The sequence below is a fragment of the Odocoileus virginianus genome, chromosome 6 (genome assembly GCF_023699985.2).
Source record: "Odocoileus virginianus isolate 20LAN1187 ecotype Illinois chromosome 6, Ovbor_1.2, whole genome shotgun sequence".
Classification (NCBI taxonomy): Eukaryota; Metazoa; Chordata; class Mammalia; order Artiodactyla; family Cervidae; genus Odocoileus; species Odocoileus virginianus.
In genome coordinates, this window is record NC_069679.1 from 43,544,410 (window position 1) to 43,566,403 (window position 21,994).

Consider the following 21,994-nt stretch of genomic DNA (forward strand, 5'->3'; position numbering starts at 1 on the left):
CAAGATTGCCCGGAGAAATATCAATAACCTCAGATATGTAGATGACACCACCCTTATGGCAGAAAATGAAGAAATTAAAGAGGCTCTTGATGAAACTGAAAGAGGAGAGTGAAAAAGTTGGCTTAAGTCTCAACATTCAGAAAACTAAGATCATGGCATCCGGTCCCATCACTTCATGGCAAATAAATGGAGAAATAGTGGAAACAGTGTCAGACTTTATTGTTTTGGGCTTCAAAAGTCACTGCAGATGGTGACTGCAGCCATGAAATTAAAAGATGCTTGCTCCTTGGAAGGAAAGTTATGACCAGCCTAGGCAGAATATTAAAAAGCAGAGACATTACTTTGCCAACAAATGTCTGTCTAGTCAAAGCTGTGATTTTTCCAGTAGTCGTGTATGGATGTGAGAGTTGGACTATAAAGAAAGCTGAGTGCCGAAGAATTGATGCTTTCTAACTGTGGTATTGGAGAGGACTCTTGAGAGTCCCCTTGGACTGTACCAGTCCATCCTAAAGGGAATTAGTCTTGAATATTCATTGGAAGGACTGATGCTGAAGCTGAAACTCCACTACTTTGGCCAACTGATGTGAAGAACTGACTCATTTGAAAAGACCCTGATGCTGGAAAAGATTGAAGGTGGATGGAGAAGGGGACAACAGAGGACGAGCTGCTTGGATGGCATCACTGACTCAATGGACATGAGTTTGAGTAAACTCTGGAAGTTGGTGATGGACAGGGAGGCCTGGCGTGCTATAGTCCATGGGGTTGCAAGGAGTCGGACAGAACTGAGTGACTGAAGTGAACTGAACTGATTTTCTGAGGTGGAAGGAAAGAAAGTGAAGACAAGTGTGAAACTATATAAGTTTCTAACAAAAATTGCTTAGTGGGTTCTATTGAGGTCTCTACTATTGAGGTCTCTACTAGGTTAGAGAGCGTGAATTCATGGAGATGTTATTCAGCACAGCTATGTGATTTATCTTCTAGAGTGTTTAGTGTTTCAGATTTAAGACTAGATCATTGAGCCAAAGTTGGAATTTTGATGGACAGGTACAACAGGAGACTAGTAGTACAAAGGACGAGATTGAAAAATAGCTTAGATATCCAGCTATGATGTCTAGGCTGGGGGACTTCCCAGGCAATCCAGTGGTTAAGACTCTGTGTTTCCAATGCACGAGGCTCAGGTTTGATCCCTGGCCAGGAACTAAGATCCCACATGCTGTGCAGCATGGCCAAAAAAATAAAAAATAATCTATTTTTTAAAAATAGAAATCTCAGCTGGGTTAGAAAGGAAGAGATGCCATGGTGGCCCAGTGGACTCAGGAAAAATGGAGTGGTTAAGACTTTAGAGGACACTATAGGTTGAAGATTGATGAAGGGAAAGTTTGAAGGATAGAAAGTTGTAGTCAGTGACTGGGATTCCAGAGTTTGATATCATTGAAGAAGTGCAGATCAGGTGATGACAAGTCCAGGCGGTGGTCCTGGAGTGGGTAGCAAAAGTGAAGGAAAGGTCATTTGAGTTAAGGTTGTTATTGTTTAGCCAGTGAGTTGTGTCTGACTGCAACCCCATGAACTGCAGCATGCCAGGCTCCTCTGTCTTCCACTGTCTCCCGGAATTTGCTCAAATTCATGTCATTGAGCCGGTGATGCTATCCAACCATCTCATCCTCTGTCACCCGCTTCTTCTCTTTGCCCTTAATCTTCCTAGCATCAGGGTCTTTTCCAGTGAGTCAGCTCTTCACATCAGGTAGCCCAAGTATTGGAACCTCAGCTTCAGCATAAGTCTTTCCAATGAATACTCAGGGTTGATCTCCTTTAGCATTGACTGGTTTGATCTCCTTGCAGCCCAAGGGACTATCACGAGTCTTCTCCAGCACCACAGTTCAAAACCATTGATTCTTCGGTGATCAGTCTTCTTTATGGCACAACTCTCACATCAGTACATGACTACTGGAAAAACCATAACTTTGACTAGATGGTCTTTTGTTGGCAAAGTGATGTCTCTGCTGTTTAATATGCTGTCTAGGTTTGTCATACCTTTCTTTCCCTTTGTCCTTTCCTTAAAAGGAGCAAGCATCTTAATTTCATGGATGTAATAATCGTCTACAGTGATTTTGGAGCCCAAGAAAATAAAATCTGTCACTGTTTTCTTTTTATCCCCCTTCTATTTGCTGTGAAGTGATGGAACTTGTACATCTGGAAGTTCTTGGTTCATATCCTGCTGAAGCCTAACTTGAAGGATTTTGAGCATTACGTTGCTCGGATATGAAATGAGTGCAACTGTGTGGTAGTTTGAACATTCTTTGGCATTGCCCTTCTTTGGGATTGAAATGAAAACTGACCTTTTCCAGCCTTGTAGCCACTGCTAAATTTTCTAAATTTGCTGGCATATTGAGTGCAGCACTTTAACAGCATCATCTTTTAGGATTTGAAATAGCTCAGTGGGATTTCCATCACCTGCACTAGCTTTGTTTGTAGTAATGCTTCCTAAGGCCCACTTGACCTTATACTTCAGGGTGTCTGGCTCTATCTAGGTGAGGGACCAGACCATGCCATCGTGGTTTCCTGGGTCATTAAGACCTTTTTTGTATATTTCTTCTGTATTCTTGCCACCTTGAGTTAAGGAGTCCCAGGTATTTCAGGGCTAAACTGATAAATGGGTCATATACCTAAACTTTAGAATCTTTTGGAATTATGGCGTGAATTGGGTTGGAGACAGATGCTGGGACCCAGGTATCAAAAACTTCAATGAATAAGAGAAGAATGATTTTAAAAAGCCAGTTAGATGACAGTGACTAGAGGTTATAGGGTAAAGATGTCAGAGTCCTAAAGAATGATGATTTTTTTCATTATGGGAGATTTACAGCTTGGAACTTGGCTGAAGTGAGTCTGGAGAATGCCAGTGCCTATGGTCCTAGCCCCTCCCATGATGTGGGGAGGGAATCCTCCATAGAGAAGGTGGTAGATATAGCACTGCCCTCCAGAGAGAGCCAGGTTTACTTTAAGAGGCATTGTGTGGAAAAATTGAGGATTAGGAAACGATGAGGGTGGGAGTTGGGAGTCAGTTATGCTTGAATCATGAGTAAGAAAGTGTAAAGGAATAGAGGGGGGTGGAACAGGAAAAACCAGCAGATGTGAACTTTCATGTGAGGGCAAAGAAGCAGCTGCTTTTTGGTCAGTGCCCAAAGATAACAGGTTGTTGGACATAGTTAGAAAGTCCTTTGGCACAATGTGTTATGGTGCTGGGACTGGCTAAATGGTCCTAGACAGTGTTTAGTCTGGTTTTATTTCTTTTTTTATAGATAAATTTATTTATTTATATATTTATGTTTTGGCTGTGCTGGGTCTCCATTGTTGCATGGGCTTTCTCTAGCTGCAGTGAGTGGGGCCTGTTCTCTAGTTGCAATGTACAGGTTACTCTAGTTGCGATGTTCAGGCTTCTCATAGCGGTGGCATCTCTTGCTGTGGAGTGTGAGCTCTAGGGCATTGGGCTTCAGTAGTTGCAGCTCATGGGCTCTAGAACACAGGCTCAGTAGTTGTGATACACAGGCTTAGTTGCTCCACAGCATTTGGGATCTTCCCAGATCAGGGGTCAAACCTGTGTCTCCTGCATTGACAGGAGGATTCTTTACCTCTGAGCCACAGGGAAGCCCTGGTTTTATTGAATGGAAAGGACAGATAAGATCATTGAGCTAGTGTTGGAATTTTGCTCACAGGTACAGCAAAAGAAGTGTGTGTGCATATGACAACTGGCAAAAGCGTTGAATTGGTAGCAACCTACTGCAAAAAAGTGTACTTGATTGTGGTGAAGTGTGACTGGTAAATTACAATCACCTTAGTTTCTGTTGGTTTTTTGTACCAGTTAGGATGTAGGGTAAAGATGTCAAAGTCCCAAAGGACTGAACATAGCTAGTAGAGGTGATGGAATTCCTGCTGAGCTATTTCACATCCTAAAAGATGATGCTGTAAAGTGCTGCCTACAGTTAGGTACAAAGAGAAGCAAAATAGAGTTAAAAATGAGGAGAGATGGAAGGAAACTTAGTAACTAGTGACATTCATAGAAACAAAGTACAGCTAATCACAGTACCAAGTATGAACAGATGAAAGGTAGTAGTTACTAGAGAGAAATGTATCCTCTTTAGCCATGTAACACAGTACAGAACATAAAAACAGACGTAATAGACGCCACTCAGAAGCAGTGTTGAATTTAACAAACGATGAAGTGCTGTCATCTCCAGAGGCTTTGTTTCATGCTAGCCTTCTATATTTACACAGACATAAACAGTCCAACTGTCCTTTATTGTGTTTAAACTCAGGGACACTTGTTCACAGAAGGGTAGAAGTGGACAAGCCTTCCAAAAGAGCAGTCATTTGAGAAAACTTCATGGGATTGTATCTTCTCAAAAGAGACTCTTAAAAAAAGCCATAGAATGTTTTCATTTTTCTTTACTTAGTCTTTTATTGCTGATCTTTAGCTTTAAATGCCAAATCTACATTTCAGGAAAATAAATAAACTAAGGTAATTTTATTTGTTCATGAAAACATTTTACCTTTTGTAATTAACATTGTACCAGATAGCTTTTTACTGAGAACATTTCACATAAAACAATCTCTGTGCTCTAATTTAGATTTTCACATGGTGTGTTGTTATTTAACAGGCTTACATGACTCAGAATTTGTGAATAGCTAATAACTACCCTTCCAGACACTTTTCGTCATGTAAGGTTAGCTCGATTGTTGTTTTATCCCACCTATGTAACTCTGTGCTTGAGTTTCAGCATGAGTTTTTTTGGACTGTCTTAACCACAGACTGAAAGTTTCTTCTTCTCATGACATAGGACCACTTGAATCCCATCTGCATACCTCACTCTGTACAGCAAATTATAATGTTAGATAGGAGGAAACTAAAGATATGTAATTCTGCAATCTAGTAGCACCCAGCAGCATATTACTGTCATGACATAAAATTACCTACCCTAGTTCTAGTGTCTGAATTTTCTTTTTTTTCCCTTGGCCTAAGTGCCAGCATTAAGAATCTGCCTAATCCTCCATTCCTTTTAAGACTGAGGCTGTGATTTGCTTTTACTTTTTCTCTTGCCACCCAGGTTAATTCTGCTTCTGAACCCCCGCGTTGTGTGTAGGAGCCTGCCATTTGCTCACTGACTCACCTAGTACCAACTTGTGCCAGTCTGAATCCCTGTTTGCTTACTGTTTGTGAATTTTCTGTAGCTGGACTCTGTCTGCCTGTCTGGATATCCTTTTAGTTCATGTTGAACTTTTTGATGCTGATTGTTAACCACCTGCTACCAACTTCTCCCAACACAGGATATATGGTTCTGCTTGCCAGATTGAATTTCTTTCTGGTACTTTGGTTTGGATCCATGCCTTGACAAGAACTGTGAAGAATTAGCCTACCACAGTTTCACAGATGCTGGCAGAAGTCAGGAGACTCTTGAGTCAAACACAAAGGACTTTACTATTCAAGGAATGTCAAACAGTGTGACCTTCATGTTAGTTCCTTCTGTGCCTGAAATCCCTTAGGACCAATGCAGAAGTGGACCCAAGTGGATGCTGTACACAAAATAGGTTTGTACCAGAGCTGAGAAGGCCAAGCTTAAGGAACACAATTTTTTACAAGAGTATTATAAGCAAACCTGTCTAACTTTTACCTCACAGGGTGATAATATCTTTATTATTCTGAACAGCAAACAAATCTATTATTTGCCTCAGAGAGAGACCATGTCTCTGTCATCCAAGGGTGTCCACTATACCAACAGCTTTGAAAAGACAGTCCCAAACAAAAGCCCTCAGTGCATCTGTTGACATATGACATGCAGGAACATAAAAGACCCATGGAAAATTGTCTCCCAGTATCCTCTTGGATCTGCCTACTTTCAGAACAGATCTGCCAAATTTGCCTTGCTCTGCTGCATTTTTTTACAAGTGTGTTTGTAGAGATAAGACAGCTTTCTTATGCTGTCTTTTGCCTGACTTGAAGTTTAGAATCCATATTCTAAAATAACTTCTTTGACATAATTATAATTTTGTTTGTTGATTGATTGTATGCGTTTTACAACCCAAAATATTCCATTGCAGGGCAGTCACCATTATGGCCTAACCTGTCATTTTATTTAGTCGTACAGCATCCTTTTCCTCCTTCCATCCTGAGTGCTAAATTGTGCTGGTTGATGTTCCTTCACTAAGGTGCAGTAATACTCAGTTTTAGAAGCTCTTGAAATACCAAGAATGTTTTCTACCCACATAAGATGAAAGAAACAAGGACCTTCAAAATCTTTTGAGGGGTAAGGTGCTGTTAGAGTTCTTATTGCCCACCAAATAGAGCTGTTGTGTCTTCTGTTGGAATATGTGTTACTCCTGGCCTCCTCTGCTGTTTCTAAGCACCACTGCTTTTGATTTCTCTTTAACTTTTTTTTACTGTCTCTTTCTTTACTTCCCTCCAGATTGCTTCTTTCTAATCACTTCTGCTTGTTATGGCTGCTGTTATGTTCAACTGTTGCTCAAAATGTTTGGCCTTTCTGGCTATTGCCAATCATGATGTTTCTTTTTTTACAGTGGAAACCAATCAGTCATTGTAAAAATGACAGTAATGTTTGCAATTGTCCACATCTGTTCTTTCTGTACAGGCAGTACCGTAAGGACTCAGTATGTTTTGAATGAGTATTTTTGTATAATTCTTTTCACTGTCATTGCTTTATTTGGAGCCATCACGCGAGACTTACTGGTTATTAGCTTCTGTGTTTAAATTTGTTCTTCAAATGCTACTGCCCCTAAGACTGACGTTTATTTTTTTCCCCCTTTCCTTTTGAAATTCAGCCATTTCTGAGTTCAGAACCATTCTGAAAGTCATAAAACAAATTATACTTTGTTGAATGTTTGTACTGGTGTTAAACTTTTAGGAATATAATGTTCATTGCATTTATAGTTTAATATATATGCAAACGTTGAAAATGTTTAATATTTCATATTTCTTCCTATTGAACCTCCTACAATGGTTCTTTTTTAAAATTTTTATTGGCATACAGATGTTTAGAGTGTTGTGTTAGTTTGAGATGTACAGCAAAGTGAATCAGTTATACATATACATATATCCACACTTTTTTAGATTCTTCCCCCATGTAGGTCATTAGAGAGTATTGAGTAGAGTTCCTTGTGCTGTACCATAGGTTCTGACTATCTTTTTTATATAGTAGTATGTAGACACAAGCTCGTTAACAGTTTTCTCAATCTATTGCTCTTTTGGAAGGCTTGTCCACCTCAACCCTTCTGTGAACAAGTGTCCCGTGAGTTTAAACACAGTAAAGGACAGTTGGACTGTTTACGTCTGTGTAAATATAGAAGGCTAGCATGAAACAAAGCCTCTGGAGATGAAAGCATTTCATCCCTTGGCTTAGATTCAATGGAGCTTTGTTTTGGGGAGATAAAAACATTCTAGATGTGTATGGTGGTGATGGTTGTACAAAAGTGTGTAAAGTGTTGATGTGTTTAATGCCACTCAGCTGTACACTTCAAAATGGTTAAAATGGTAAATTTTGCAATTAAATGTTACTTAATTTAAAAAGGTTTGTAGTAGACACAATAGATTATCTAGCCAACATTTATTGTCTCCTTTTATCCTTGCTGGTAGAGTCCCTATTTTGTTTAGGCGTGTAGACCTTGTCTATGTGACTTAGGGTGGGGACCCTATCCCAAGACCAGGGATAAATTCTGATTGACTGCAGCATATCAAGATTATTATCATTACACTGCTGGTGTGTGTATTTTATACACACACACACACACACACACTCACAAACAATGTTTATTACAGTATTGTTTATAAAAGCTGAATATTGGGAAACAAGACATGTGAGTGTCCATTAGTAGGAGGAGACTGGTTTTAGAAATCCTTGCACAAAGGAGGGAACTTCTGTGAAAATCTCTGTGAAAATAGTATATTTCTGTATTTGTTAACGTGGATAGATGGTCATATTGTTGAATTATTTAAAGAAGTTTCCAAACAGCAGTATATAGAACTGAGGAGTGAAATTAGAGAAAGAGAATGGGTGGAAGGACTGAGAATGAAAGAAACTGGTAGGTTTTTTAAGGCAAATACTTTTTAAGGCTTGGTATTTTTGATCCATGAGATTTGGGAAAGGTGGTAAACTGGGAGATTTCTGGCAATGTTTTCTTGATCTCAACAAGCATATACCAGAAGATACTGGTATTTTCTTTTAATGAATATCATGCCTGAGTGTGGCACCTTGAGCCATGCGTAAGGAAAACCAGCCCCAGGATGAAGCAGCTGCTGAGTCCAGTAGGATAGAGCGGGAACCTGAGGCCTTGATAAGACCCATGTGTTACTGATCACATGGGGTATGGAGTCTTTCCCTCTAAGCTGGTTTAATGTGAGGTGATCTGTTTCCTTCCTTGTTTAAACCAGTTTGAGTTGAGGTTCTGTTACTTGTGGTCAGAAGCATCCTAGCTGATATGAGACTTTTCAGAAATGTAAACTGTTCCCACAGAATTAGCTTTTCTAGTTTGTGCAGGTTATTTTAAACCTGAGTCAGACTTAGGTTAGATGTCACTGTGGTGTCCTTTTACCTTTTATTCATGATTTGCAGGGTGCTTTTATGGGTCTGCTTTTGAAGTCATTGTGTTTAATATTCTAAAATTGTGAAGTGTATAGTACAGTTGTCTGTAAATGAATACTAAATGTTGTTTATAAGGCACTTTTATATTTGGAAAGACTTTCTATTTTCCTTATGTTTACGTATTTTTCAAAATACTAGGAATTGTATGTGAAAAACAGAAAAGAAATTACATTTTAAATAAATCCTTTAATTATGTATATATCTTTATTTGAAGAGAATTTGGGGAGATTTGAACTGAGAGTGTATTTATTAGAATGCTTTCCTTTGCAAGTAACTGAGAAACCCAATTTAAACTGGCTTAATGTTTAAAGGATGGCTCAGTGGGTAAAGAGTCCGCCTGTAATACAAGAAACACAGGTGTGGGTTCAATCCCTGGGTCACGAAGATCCCCTGGAGGAGGAAATGGCAACCCACTCCAGTATTCTTGCCTGGAAAATTTCTTGAACAGAAGCGCTTGATGGGCTACAGTCCACAGGGTCACAAAGAGTCAGACACGACTGAGCATGCATAGGCATAAGCAGTATTTAAAGGAATTTATTTGCTTACATAATTAAAAAACTAAAGGTGTGTTACTTGTCGGTTAAAGCTTGATCCAACAGCTTAACTGTATCACTAAGAATTCGAGTTTCCTTCTGCCTTATTATCCTTTTCATAATTCCATAGTATTAGCTTTATTCTAGTGCTGGCTACTCCCACAGTTTCAAAACCATCAGCAACAATTTTAGCTTGTGTGCTTTCTACATTTGTATCCAGCAGGGGGCGTTTTCCCAATTTTTTGCTCTCCAACTTTGGTGGTAATATAAAATCACAGGCTTCTTTCTGAAAAAGCAGTTTAGGTCAAAAATCCATCCCTATGTCAGTCATTGTAGCAAGGAGGATGGAAATATGCCTACTGGCTTAAGTTACTTATTAACTGCCCTTGGAGGCGGAGGTGAGGCCAGTCCTGTTCAGATTACATGCTGATGTTCGGGGGATAGGTACAATAGTGCCACCTGCAACATCCAGTATAATTCAAGGAACGGGAAGAGAGGTCAGCCATCCATCCCCTCTGCCAGATATCATTAGATAGTATTTCTGTGTTTCTGTGTTACATTGTTTTTCTTTTATGTTTTTGTCCCATTAGCAAATTGTTTGCAACGGAAAACTATTTGGCAGCTATTAATGCATACAACTTAGCCATAAGACTAAATAATAAGATTCCACTACTGTATTTGAATCGGGCTGCTTGCCACCTAAAACTGAAAAACTTACACAAGGCCATCGAAGATTCTTCTAAGGTATTTGTATCTATTTATATATATTGCTTTAAAATTGCTCTGCTCCCATTATTGATTGAAGTGATGGCTTTATCTTTTGTCAGGTAAATTTAAATAATTGAGATGCTATGATTTTAAGAATCTTCTCACCTATTACATATTTTTACTGAAAAAAAATTTTTTATGGATAAGTTATTGATGTAGTTTGAGACTTCAAGTTAGATTCAGTTCAGTTCAGTTCAGTTGCTCAGTCGTGTCCGACTCTTTGCGACCCCATGAATCTCAGCACGCCAGGCCTCCCTGTCCATCACCAACTCCCGGAGTTTACTCAAACTCATGCCCATCGAGTCAGTGATGCCATCCAGCCATCTCATCCTCTGTCGTCCCCTTCTCCTCCTGCCCCCAATCCCTCCCAGCATCAGGGTCTTTTCAAATGAGTCAGCTCTTTGCAGCAGGTGGCCAAAGGATTGGAGTTTCAGCTTCAACGTCAGTCCTTCCAATGAACACCCAGGACTGATCTCCTTTAGGATGGACTGGTTGGATCTCCTTGCAGTCCAAGGGACTCTCAAGAGTCTTCTCCAACACCACAGTTCAGAAGCATCAATTCTTTGGTGCTCAGCTTTCTTTATAATCCAACTCTCACATCCATACATGTCTACTGGAAAAACCATAGCCTTGATTAGATGGACCTTTGTTGGCAAAGTAATGTCTCTGCTTTTTAATATGCTGTCTAGGTTGGTCATAACTTTAGTTCCAAGGAGTAAGCGTCTTTTAATTTCATGGCTGCAATCAAATTAGATTAGAGATACCTTATCAATTGACTTAGTGTATCAGTTGAATTTCAAAGGGAAATTAGTAAATGGTAGTCAGTTTGTACCCACCTTTTTTCTTAATAAAGTTTTGGAGACATTGGGAGACAGAAAGAGACTTGATGTAACTACAACTTGCACAATAGAAGGATATCTCCATAATCATTTCTCCATTTTCAGAGTTACTTAGTATATCCTAATTTCCATTGTGAATAGCATGTCATTATCTTAAACTAGTTTTTCTTCTTTTTTTCCATATCGAAGTAACATTTTAAGGGAAACTCACATGCAAAATCTGTTACGAGTCTCCTTGAGATTGACGATATGGAGGAAACAATTAAGTCCTCATGCTTCAATTTCATTAAGTTATTGAAAATCTGACAATATTTTCATGATCCAGTTTTCATTTTACTAGCAGTTTCATGAACAAATATTTATTGAATGAATGAATAAACTGAATCACCAAATTTGAATATAAAAGCATTATATATAGTATGTTTATTATTGTAATTAATAACATTAACTAAATTAATGCTATTTAACCATTCCCTGCTAGTAAAGGTAAACCTGTAAAGGTTTCAAATGATAAACCAAAACGTAAGTCTGGGGGCAAGGGAGTGAGTCTTGTATAGGAACAATCAAACAAGTCCTTAAATTGTTTAACATAAATGTATCTATTTGATAAATTCCTCTCCAGTTAAGCCAAAAATTTAGGTGGGTAAGGGCCTGAGGCTTGTTTTAAAGTTGAATTTTATCTTGTTTTTGCTCAAGCTTAAATTGGGAAACTATGTTTTTCCCTATTTTTTTCTGTAAGGCCCTAGAAATACTGATACCACCTGTTGCAGACAATGCTAATGCAAGAATGAAGGCATACATACGTCGTGGAACAGCATTCTGTCAACTAGAATTGTATGTAGAAGGTAAGAGATGAAATGTTTTAAGTTCCAGGTTGTACTATGAAAAAAAATGTCATTGCCGTTATTCAAGATGACTCCATTATTTTATACTTTTAGCATTTAATTTATTTTTTGTAATTTGTCTGGCAAAAGATGACTTGAAATATTTTAAAAAAATCATTGTAGAAGGGAATTAATGCAAGTTATAAACATCTCCCTAGGTCTAGGGAGATGCTGTAATATCAGACAACTTTTTGTGGAAAAAATGTGTGCTAAAGGATATAAATGAATCATTTAAGAAATAATGGAAATTTTATTGTAAAGTAATTAGCCTCCAACTAATAAAAAAAAAAAGAAATAATGGAAATTTCAAAATAGCTTCTTTTGTCAGACACACAGATAGCATATACATACATATGCATGCTCAATTGTGTCTAACTCTCTGTGACCCCATGGACTGTAGTCTGCCAGGCTCCTCTGTCCATGAAATTTTCCAGGCAGGAATATTGGAGTGATTTGCCATTTCCTACTCCAGGACATGCATACATACATGCATGCATAAGCTCAGAAACAATTGATGTAGCACAGTACATGATCAGTTGCTTATTTTTGTGAGAATGTACTAAAGTTTGTAATTCAGTCCCATGTATATGGACCCATATTTATTTGATTTTTAGTGTTTTAATTTATTTTGTTTTTCATTTTCAATGTATTTAAGAACTATTTGCAGTTATTCATGTTGTCCCAGAGTTTTATCTTCAATGCTCTTCTCATACCCCCCCACCCAGATACCAGTTCAGTTTCTCTTCATTCAAGACCTAAAGGCCTAATTCTGATAATGTCTTGCCAGGAAATGGGCTTTAGCTTATAAAGTTTTCTATTTCTGATATGTTTGTAAGCTTGTTTCTGTCATTTTTAGATTTTTCTAACCAAAGCATCCAAATTAGGTTTATGTGCCTATCCTTTCTTTGAGTCATACCCAGCTTCATGAGGATAAAAATTATTAAGACAGGAATGAAACGCTGTAAGCATTCTTTAGGAATTACAGCATCATAGACTTTTTTGAACTTAAAGACTTTATTGAACCTACATTTTAAAGATGAAAAAATGGAGGCTTGGAGACATTGAGTGATTTGCCTGAAGTGGCATGTCAAATCCATAGCACCTGGAACTCAAGTTTCCTTGGTGGTTGATGGTTTAGTCCCTAATCTGTGTCCAACTCTTGTGACCACATGGACCGTAGCCCACCAGGTTCCTCTGTCCATGAGATTTCCCAGACAAAAATACTGGAGTGGATTGCCATTTCCTTCTCCAGGGGATCTTCCCAACCCAGGGATCGAACCTGTGTCTCATGCATTGCAGGAGGATTCTTTACCACTGAGCCACCAGAGTTACTCACAAAGAAATTCTTCCCACTGATTTTTTTGGTAAAGATTTAGGTTCAGCTATATATTTTTAACATCTAGTCTACAATGCTTTCCTTTTTAACCAATTTTTCACAAATTTTGTAGATAGGATAGCTACAAAAAAAGCACAAATGATAGTTTATGAGTTATATAAAGTATGGATTAAGTCTACCAAAATTAATTTTTTAGGATCTAGAATTTTGAAATAAGATGACATTAATTACTTTTCAGTTGAGGTGATAAAAATGTCCTTTTGATATATGAGTTTTGAGTCTCTTCATGCTTTAATGAGTTTAAGCTGCTAACTTATTTGTATTTCAGTTTAAAATTACTGTTTCTTACTGAATCTTGGTTAAAATTATTATAATTATTTCTGAAATTACTTAAAAATTTCTTTAGAATGGATGTGAAAATGGGAATCTGACCAAAGCCTATTACTTATGCTAAACCATGGATTTAATGATCTTTTTTTATTTTTAAAAGATGTTGTCTAGATAGCACAGGTACTTAGAAAATATTTTATTGATCATCATTGCTATATAAATACAGGCCTACAGGATTATGAAGCTGCTCTTAAGATTGATCCATCGAACAAAATTGTACAAAATGATGCTGAGAAGATTCGGAATATAATTCAAGGAACAGAACTAGAATCTAAATGACTACTAGAAACGAGTAGGTATTGTTCTAAGTTTAACAAAATAACTGGAGGCATTAGAAATCTGTGCATATTACGGCAGATGATACAGAATCACTTTGTGTTTAGTTCCATAGAGGGCAGAATATTATAAATCTGTAGAAAATGAAATGTTTGATTTGAATGGTTTTTGAATAAGTAAATCAAAATAAGAGTAATTATTTAAATTATCTGTTTCATATTGCTACCGGATTTTTTTTGTTACTGAATTCAGCTTGCCCTTACAACTAACAATATATTTGTTGGTGTGATTAACAGGACACTTACTGATTCATTTTTAACAAGAAGTTTAAAATAAAAGATTGTGTTTATAAAATATTTTTGTTTGTATTAAATACACAATTGAATTGTCCGAATGCTTGGCCTTGGTATAATCAGTATTGATGTTTCCACTTAGTTTCCAAATGCACAGAACCTTCTTTTAAAAGAATACTGGTCCACTACCTGTTTTAGGTTAGACCAGTTTACCTTAGTGTTAATAAAACAACTGTTTGGAAAACCTTATCTTCAGCTGTAGGGAGTGTAGCCAAAGCATGGATCATATTTTATAATACTATCTGATGATGATAACTTTTCTAGTAAGATTTTTTTCTAGTACTGTTAAACATACCAGGAAAAAAAAAAAAAAGACAGCAAAGGGTGAAAATGTTAACTTAGAATATTGTGATACTGGCACTGGATTGCACCACCAGTTGTGTTGTATCACTGTAATGATGCAAGTGTTAAGCAAAACCATCACAGCTTCCCTTTTGCATCTAACAGTTGTCACAATTCTCTGTGATTATATTTAGGGGGTTTTTTAGGGGAAAAAAAACCACAAAATTTTTAGGAATAAGTTTTATAGTATTTGGTCATCAGATGTCATTCAAGTGGATCATAAAACAGTCTTTTTTTTTTTTTTTAAAGATGTAATACTTTTTTGAATATGTAAGAGTATCCTAGTTCAGCAACCTTGAAACTTTTACTTCTATAAAGCAACTCTTGATAACTTCTGTAGCAGTCCTGCCCAGTTATCAGACCTTCTGGCGAGGTAGGATTGCTTTTTCTTATAATGAGCCCTGTTTTGTTTTTATTTTTAAAAATAAATGTAACCAAAGTAAAGCTGGTTCTCTGGGAAATGGAGTCACCTTAGACCCACAGATGGAAGCCTCATGTTAACGGTGGCAGAGATAACCCATCAACTTAGGTCCCAGAATGACTTTGCAAATCAGATCTACTCACCCATCCCAAACCACTTGTCTGTTATGCGGGAGAAAAATGAACTTTTATCTTAAATATGAAAAGGCAGAGAAGGTGGTTCTTCTGTGTATCATGTTCTAGTTTGACATTCAGAATACATTAGCTAACCTAATCTTTTCTCAGGTTCTTCCTATTACAGGAAAAACGGGGCATTAGAGGATGGTCATGTCCCGGGTCTCCATGAGTCCTAGAGACAGGCCATCAAGTGAGGTTCCTTGGCTTTGGGCAGGAAAGAATTCAAGAGCGAGTCATAGTAAAGTGAAAGCAGGTTTATTTAAAGATGCAGATTCCATAGACAGAATACAGGCCATCTCAAGAGGTGAAAACTGTGCCCGGGTGTGGGAGTTGTTAGTTTTATGGGCTGGGTAGTTTCATAAGCTTATTATAGTGGGAGAATTATTCCTACTCTCTTGGAGAAAGGGCAGGGATTTCCAGCAATTGGGCCATGCCCACTTTTTGGCCTTTTATGGTCCGCCTTGGAACTGTCATGGCGCCTGTGGCTGTATCATTTAGTTAATGTATTACAATGAGCATGAAATGAGGCTTAGGCGCTACTGGTAGTCAAAAATCTTCCACCATCTTAGACCTAGTTGGTTCTAACCAGTTTTTTCTCTATCCTCAATGACTGTGGCATTCTTTTAAAAAAGGTTGTGCCCTGTTCCCTTCCCTCATGTCTCATTCCTATTACATCCCAATCAGAAACAAAAACCTGGGCCCAGTAGTTACCCTAAGTGCAAAAGATCTATTTTTAGAGGAAGTAGAAGGAAGTTTTAAGTAGTTAGTTATTATTTTTGACCCTGTCCTCTAAGTCTTGGTTTAAAAGCAATAGATACTCATTTGTATTCATGAACTACTTGACCTTTTTTGAGCAAATCTTCTGTTAAGGGACTTTTGTCTTAGATTGAGGGTAGTGATAGAGTTAAATTAGAGATATGCACATTCCCATTTCATTTATTTCATTTATGATAAAAGCATGCTTCCCAAATAGAGTTATCATTAAAACTTAGAGTAAAAGATTATTAAAAGGAAAAATTATTATGGTAGTCCTTAGACATGACCAAATCAAACAAGGAAAGATTTATTACTTGCAGCAAGTAAAGAGAACACTGGGGACTTTTCCCCAAGCTCCAAAATTGGGGAAGTTTTAAACTAAAGGTTCATGCATATTCATGAAACAGCTTGAACAAAGAATTCTCCTTGGAGTTGGCAAAGTAAACAGAGTTCCAGGCTCTAGTTGATTGAAGTTAGGAGTGTCAGAAAAGGTCCAACATCATCATCACTTAGCTTCCAGTAGATCTGGTGGTTGAGCCCTGGTTGTTGTTCAGTCGCTAAGTCGTGTCTGACTCTTATGTGACCGCATGGACTGCAGCACACCAGGCTCCCCTGTCCTTCACTGTCTCCCAGAGTTTGCTCAAATTCATGTCCATTGAGTCAGTGATGCTATTTAACCATCTCATCCTCTGCCATCTGCTTCTCTTCCTGCCTTCAATCTTTCCCAGCATCAGAGTCTTTTTCAGTGAGTGGGCTTTTTGCATCAGGTGGCCAGAGTATTGGAGCTTCAGCGTTAGTCCTTCCAATGAATATTTAGAGTTGATCTCCTTTAGGATTGATTGGTTTTTCATCTTTGCAGTCCGAGGGACACTTGAGTCTTTCCAGCACCACAGTTCAAAAACATCAATTCTTCAGAGCTCAGCCTTCTTAATGGTCCAACTCTGAGCCCTGGAGGGGGGTTAAATTCATCAAAACAACTCAAGAAACTGCTTCAGGCTAATCTTTACCACTGAAGCAGACTTGGAAGTCTTTATTATCTGATTTGTTATCTTTGCTGTTGTTCCTGGCCTGATAAGAGTCCTTTGTTCCTGTAAGATCATTATTATCAAGACCTGTTCAAGGTCAAGCATTGTGACCAGGCTTAGATCACAAAATGGTTTAGGCCTCAAATGGCTTCTCTATGTCAAAAACTATATCTGGTTCTTTTTCTTCAGGGACCCCAAACCCCATCTGCTTACACAAGGATGAGGCCTAATTAAAACAGTGGCTCAGAGGAGCCTGTTTAGAGTTTGGTCAAGGAAAGACCACTTGGCATTAGTAAGCCAGGTTTTTTCCAACACACCTCATCTATGTGGAGAATAAAAGGAAAGGCCTTTTGCACATACTATCTGGGGTAAAAAGTTGGTATATGGTCTCCCAAGAATCCTGAAAACAAGGGTGTGTTTCATTACGTTATTGAATTGATCTGCCTCAGTCTCACTCTCAAAGACCCTAGAGTACCCTCAAGACTGACCCATATGCAAGGATCAGAGAGTCACATTAACCAGGCTCAGGAGAGTAACTAAAACAGATTACATACTTATTACTAATGCATAATCAGAAATTGACTGAGGATGTTCATGGTCATGGTAGGGTAAATGAAAATTCATTTCTTTTTATAAGCAGATTTGATATGGTAAATCATCAATTTGCTTGACAGACATGGACTCAGAACAAGGATAATTAGTTTAATGAATGGACTGTTTCATGGCATCATGCATCCAGTTCTACATAACAAGCTTCCTTTTTCCTAAAATGTTTAGGCTATTCCCTTTGTTTACAAGCCTTAAGACATACCTCATTATAACTAACTCTCTTGTACTAAGAATAAAACCAAGTTAACTCTTTAGGTCACGACAAGGTTACCAGTATCATCTCTTTGAGATGTGATTTGCCTTTTTTTTTTTTTCCCCTATGAAAGAACATTAATAGAGGAATTTATTTAGTTGATGTTGTGATTCCTCCTTCTAAAATGTTTTAAAGGAATATGACTGCTAAGGCCATTTCTCTTCTTAAGACACTCTCTTCAGGGAACTACTTTTTTTTTTTAAGGCACTACTTTTGACAGTACTTAGAACACACTTCATTTTAGCCTTTGTATGACCTAAATAAGCATGTTCTTTGTTTAATAAATGGACTTCTTTGTATAGTACATAGAACATAATAAACTCAGAATAAATTTGAGCTATTATATATAGTAAAAACCAACATTATTTGGTCAAATATATTAATTAGATTATTGATGGGCTAAAATTACATTTATGATAGTCTTTTAGCTTATAGCTAAAAGAGGAAAAAGACCTAAACAAACTGGTAAAATATTCCTTTGGGAAGATAAGCCTTTAGTTTAACTTAATGCTGTATTTCTAGAAATAATCAGTCAGTGAAAGAGAAAGTGCTAGTCACTCAGCCATGTCTGGCTCTTTGTGACCCCGTGGGACTGTAATCCACCAGGCTCTATCCATGGAATTCTCCAGGCAAGAATACTGGAGTGGGTTGCCATTTCTTCCTCCAGGGGATCTTCCTGATCCTGGGATTGAACCCAGGTCTCCCCCATTTCAGGCAGATTCTTTACCAACTGAACCACCAGGGAAGACAATTAGTCAATAAATGGAGGTAAAACTTTAAATATTCTGATAATTGTGTAAAGGTAGGAAAATTTTCCTAAAATATGTGAGTTTTTAATTTAATGTGCTTTAAATATTTTCCAGGAGAACTGATTATTCAAACTGTTACCTGAAATGGAGTCTTTCTTTCTGGAAAAATTTACTGAGTATGTTTATTTTTTACACTTGAGGATAGCCTATTTCAAATGTACTGCTTTATTCAGTGTAGCTCACAAAATAAATTAATACTTTACAGTCCATATTCTCATGCTTTATTTTTAGCTTGTTCTTATGTATCCTGGTTCTAAGTATACTAAAAATTGATGGATAATTCTGTGTTCATCCTGTCTATACATTTGATTTTATACACTCTACTTTTTTAGCCCATGTTAAAGAACATTACTCTGCAGTCATCTTTAGCTACATTTTCTCTGTGGAACTGATCACTGTGAGTGAGAGATTCTCAAAATGTGCTTCCATCAAATACAAATATGCTATATTATAGTCTTCTTTTTAAAAAGCAACATTTGGCCCCACATTTATTTCCAGCTATTACCCCATCTCTATATTCAGTGTACAGAAAAGCTACTAAAAAGTTTCTGCTTCTTGCAGGCTTTCATAAACCTATTCTAGTATGGTTTTCCTCTCTACAACCTCACTGAAATACTTCTTGTTGAGATCACCAGTTATCTCTGCATTGCCTAATCAGACCCTCGGGTCTCAATCTATGTGTTAGCTTCCAAGAGAGTTTCACAACGCTGGGTCATTCCCTGTTCAGGAAACAAGTTCCTTACTTGACTTCTGAGTATCACGGTCTTCCTCATTTCTTCCTACTTCAGTAGTCACTTCTTGATCTCATTTGTTTATTCCTTGTCATCCCCCTGACTTATAAATGAGTTCCCTAGAGATTAGTCCTCTGGTCTTTATTCTGCCTACACTTTGTTATCTTACCTCATGATTTTAAATAATATCTTTGTGTGAATTTGTTTAAGTTGATTATATTCAACTTCTCCCTTGAAAATCAGACTAGATATTCAGTTCCCACAATAACTTGACTTTCTCTTGACTTTCTTCAGGGGCAGCATCAAATACCAACTGATCAGACACTCCTGTACCTTAAATATCTCCTTGTCCAAGCACTCTTCCTCCAACCCTGTGTTAGTTTTTCCCTATAATTCTTTTCACCTGGCATATTGTATGTATACATATGTATATATATTTATATGTCAGTAACATGTAAATAAAATATTTACATAAGTAAAATTTATGTAACATAAATATATAAATGTTACATGGGGGCTTCCCTGGTGGCTCAGACATTAAAGAATTTGCCTGCGATGCAAGAGACCCAGGTTCGATCTCTGGGTGGCAAAGATCCCCCTGAGAAGGAAATGGCAAACCATTCCAGTATTCTTGCCTGGAGAATCCCATGGATGGAGGAGCCGGCAAGCTACAGTCCATGGAGTTGCAAAGAGCCAGACATGACTAAGCAACTAATATACATATATGGACATAAATATTTATCTGTAAATATGTATACATTATGGCGTTGCTGTTAGTCACTCAGTTGTGTCCAGTTCTTTGTGTCCCATGAACTGTAGCCACCAGGCTCCCCTATCCATGGGATTTTCCAGGCAAGAATACTGGAGTGTGTTGCCATTCCCTTCTCCAGGAGATCTTCCCAACCCAGGGATCAAACCCTAGCCTCCTGCTTTGCAGGCAGACTCTTTACTGACTGAGCCACTGGGGAAACCCAACATAAATATTTATGTGTAAATATGTATACATACAAGCCAGGGAGGGTGCTCACGATAGCACCTTCTTCAAGGGCAATGCCAAAGAATGCTCAAACTACCGCACAATTGCACTCATCTCACAGGCTAGTAAAGTAATGCTCAAAATTCTCCAAGCCAGGCTCCAGCAGTATGTGAACAGTGAATTTCCAGATGTTCAAGCTCGATTTAGAAAAGGCAGAGGAACCAGAGATCAAATTGCCAACATCCATTGGATCATTGAAAAAGCAAGAGAGTTCCAGAAAAACATCTACTTCTGCTTTATTGACTATGCCAAAGCCTTTGACTGTGTGGATCACAACGAACTGTGGAAAATTCTTCAAGAGATAGGAATATCAGACCAGCTGACCTGCTTCCTGAGAAATCTATATGCAGGTCAAGAAGCAACAGTTAGAACCGAACATGCAACAACAGACTGGTTCCAAATTGGAAAAGCAGTACATCAAGGCTGTATATTGTCACTCTGCTTATTTAACTTGTATGCAGAGTACATCATGAGAAACGCTGGGATGGATGAAGCACAAGCTAGAATCAAGCTTGCCAGGAGAAAGATCAATAACTTCAGATATGCAGATGACACCACCCTTATGGCAGAAAGTGAAGAAGAACTAAAGAGCCTCTTGATGAAAGTGAAAGAGGAGAGTGAAAATGTTGGTTTAAAGCTCAACATTCAGAAAACTAAGATCATGGCATCTGGTCCCATCACTTCATGGGAAATAGATGGGGAAACAATGGAAACAGCGAGAGACTTTATTGTTTTGGGCTCCAGAATCACTGCAGATGGTGACTGTAGCCATGAAATTAAAAGATGCTTCTTGGAAAAAAAGTTATAACCAACCTAGACAGCATATTAAAAAGCAGAGATATTACTTTGCAAACAAATGTCCGTCTAGTCAAAGCTTTGATTTTTCCAGTAGTCACGTATGGATGTGAGAGTTGGACTATAAAGAAAGCTGAGTGCCAAAGAATTGATACTTTTGAACTGTGGTGTTGGAGAAGACTCTTTAAGAGTCCCTTGGACTGCATGGAGATCCAACCAGTCCATCCTAAAGGAAATCAGTCTTGAATATTCATTGGAAGGACTGATGCTGAAGCTGAAACTCCAATACTTTGGTCACCTGATGCGAAGAACTGACTGATTTGAAAAGACCCTGATGCTGGAAAGATTGAAGGCGGGAGGAGAAGGGGATGACAGAGGATGAGCTGGTTGGATGGCATCACCGACTCGATGGACATGGGTCTGAGTAAGCTCTGGGAGTTGGTGATGGACAGGGAAGCCTGGTGTGCTGCAGTCCATGGGGTTGCAAAGAATTGGACATGACTGAGTGACTGAACTGACTGCTGTACACATAGTTTACATTTATATATTTATACATGTAGATAAGTATTTGTAAATATTTGTATATCTTGTTGTTCAGTTGCCCAATCATATCTGACTCTCTGTAACACCATGGATTGCAGCATGCCCTATGTCTTCATGTGTATAAATATATGTATACTGCATATGTTAGTGTAACATAAAGACAGAAACATTTACTTTCTATAAGATTTATATATAAATGTGCATACATATGTATACGTACGTCTGTGGTGTGTTTTCCTCGACTAGAGTTGGTTGGAATCTAACCTCCATGAAGCTCGGTGCCTGGAAGTCCCTGGACTTCAATAGACACTGAGTGACTACTTAACTGCATTGCAGACAGCATGCTTGATTCCATGATACTCATCCTTCTTAAGAATTTTAGCAACAGCACAAAACAAAACAAAAAATGCCCAACCACTTATCATAGTAAGGAACTTTTGCTTAACCTCTAGGTTTTACATGTTAAAAAGTTGA

The 21,994-nt window shown here is 38.0% G+C and overlaps 1 protein-coding gene across 4 annotated transcripts in view; it reads left to right on the forward strand.

The window, feature by feature from the left end:
- The window catches only part of DNAAF4 (dynein axonemal assembly factor 4), a 63,668-nt gene extending 49,643 nt beyond the window's left edge, over nucleotides 1–14,025 (forward strand). For 3 of the 4 annotated variants that reach the window (XM_020881230.2, XM_020881231.2, XM_020881232.2), the window contains 3 exons: nucleotides 9,769–9,922; nucleotides 11,525–11,630; nucleotides 13,562–14,025. In XM_020881230.2, coding sequence (XP_020736889.1) covers nucleotides 9,769–9,922; nucleotides 11,525–11,630; nucleotides 13,562–13,674 — 373 coding nt within the window. In that variant the 3' untranslated portion in view covers nucleotides 13,675–14,025. The remainder of the gene's footprint in view (nucleotides 1–9,768; nucleotides 9,923–11,524; nucleotides 11,631–13,561) is intronic. The other variant, XM_020881233.2, reaches the window with a different exon arrangement.
- The last annotated feature ends 7,969 nt before the right edge of the window (nucleotides 14,026–21,994 follow it).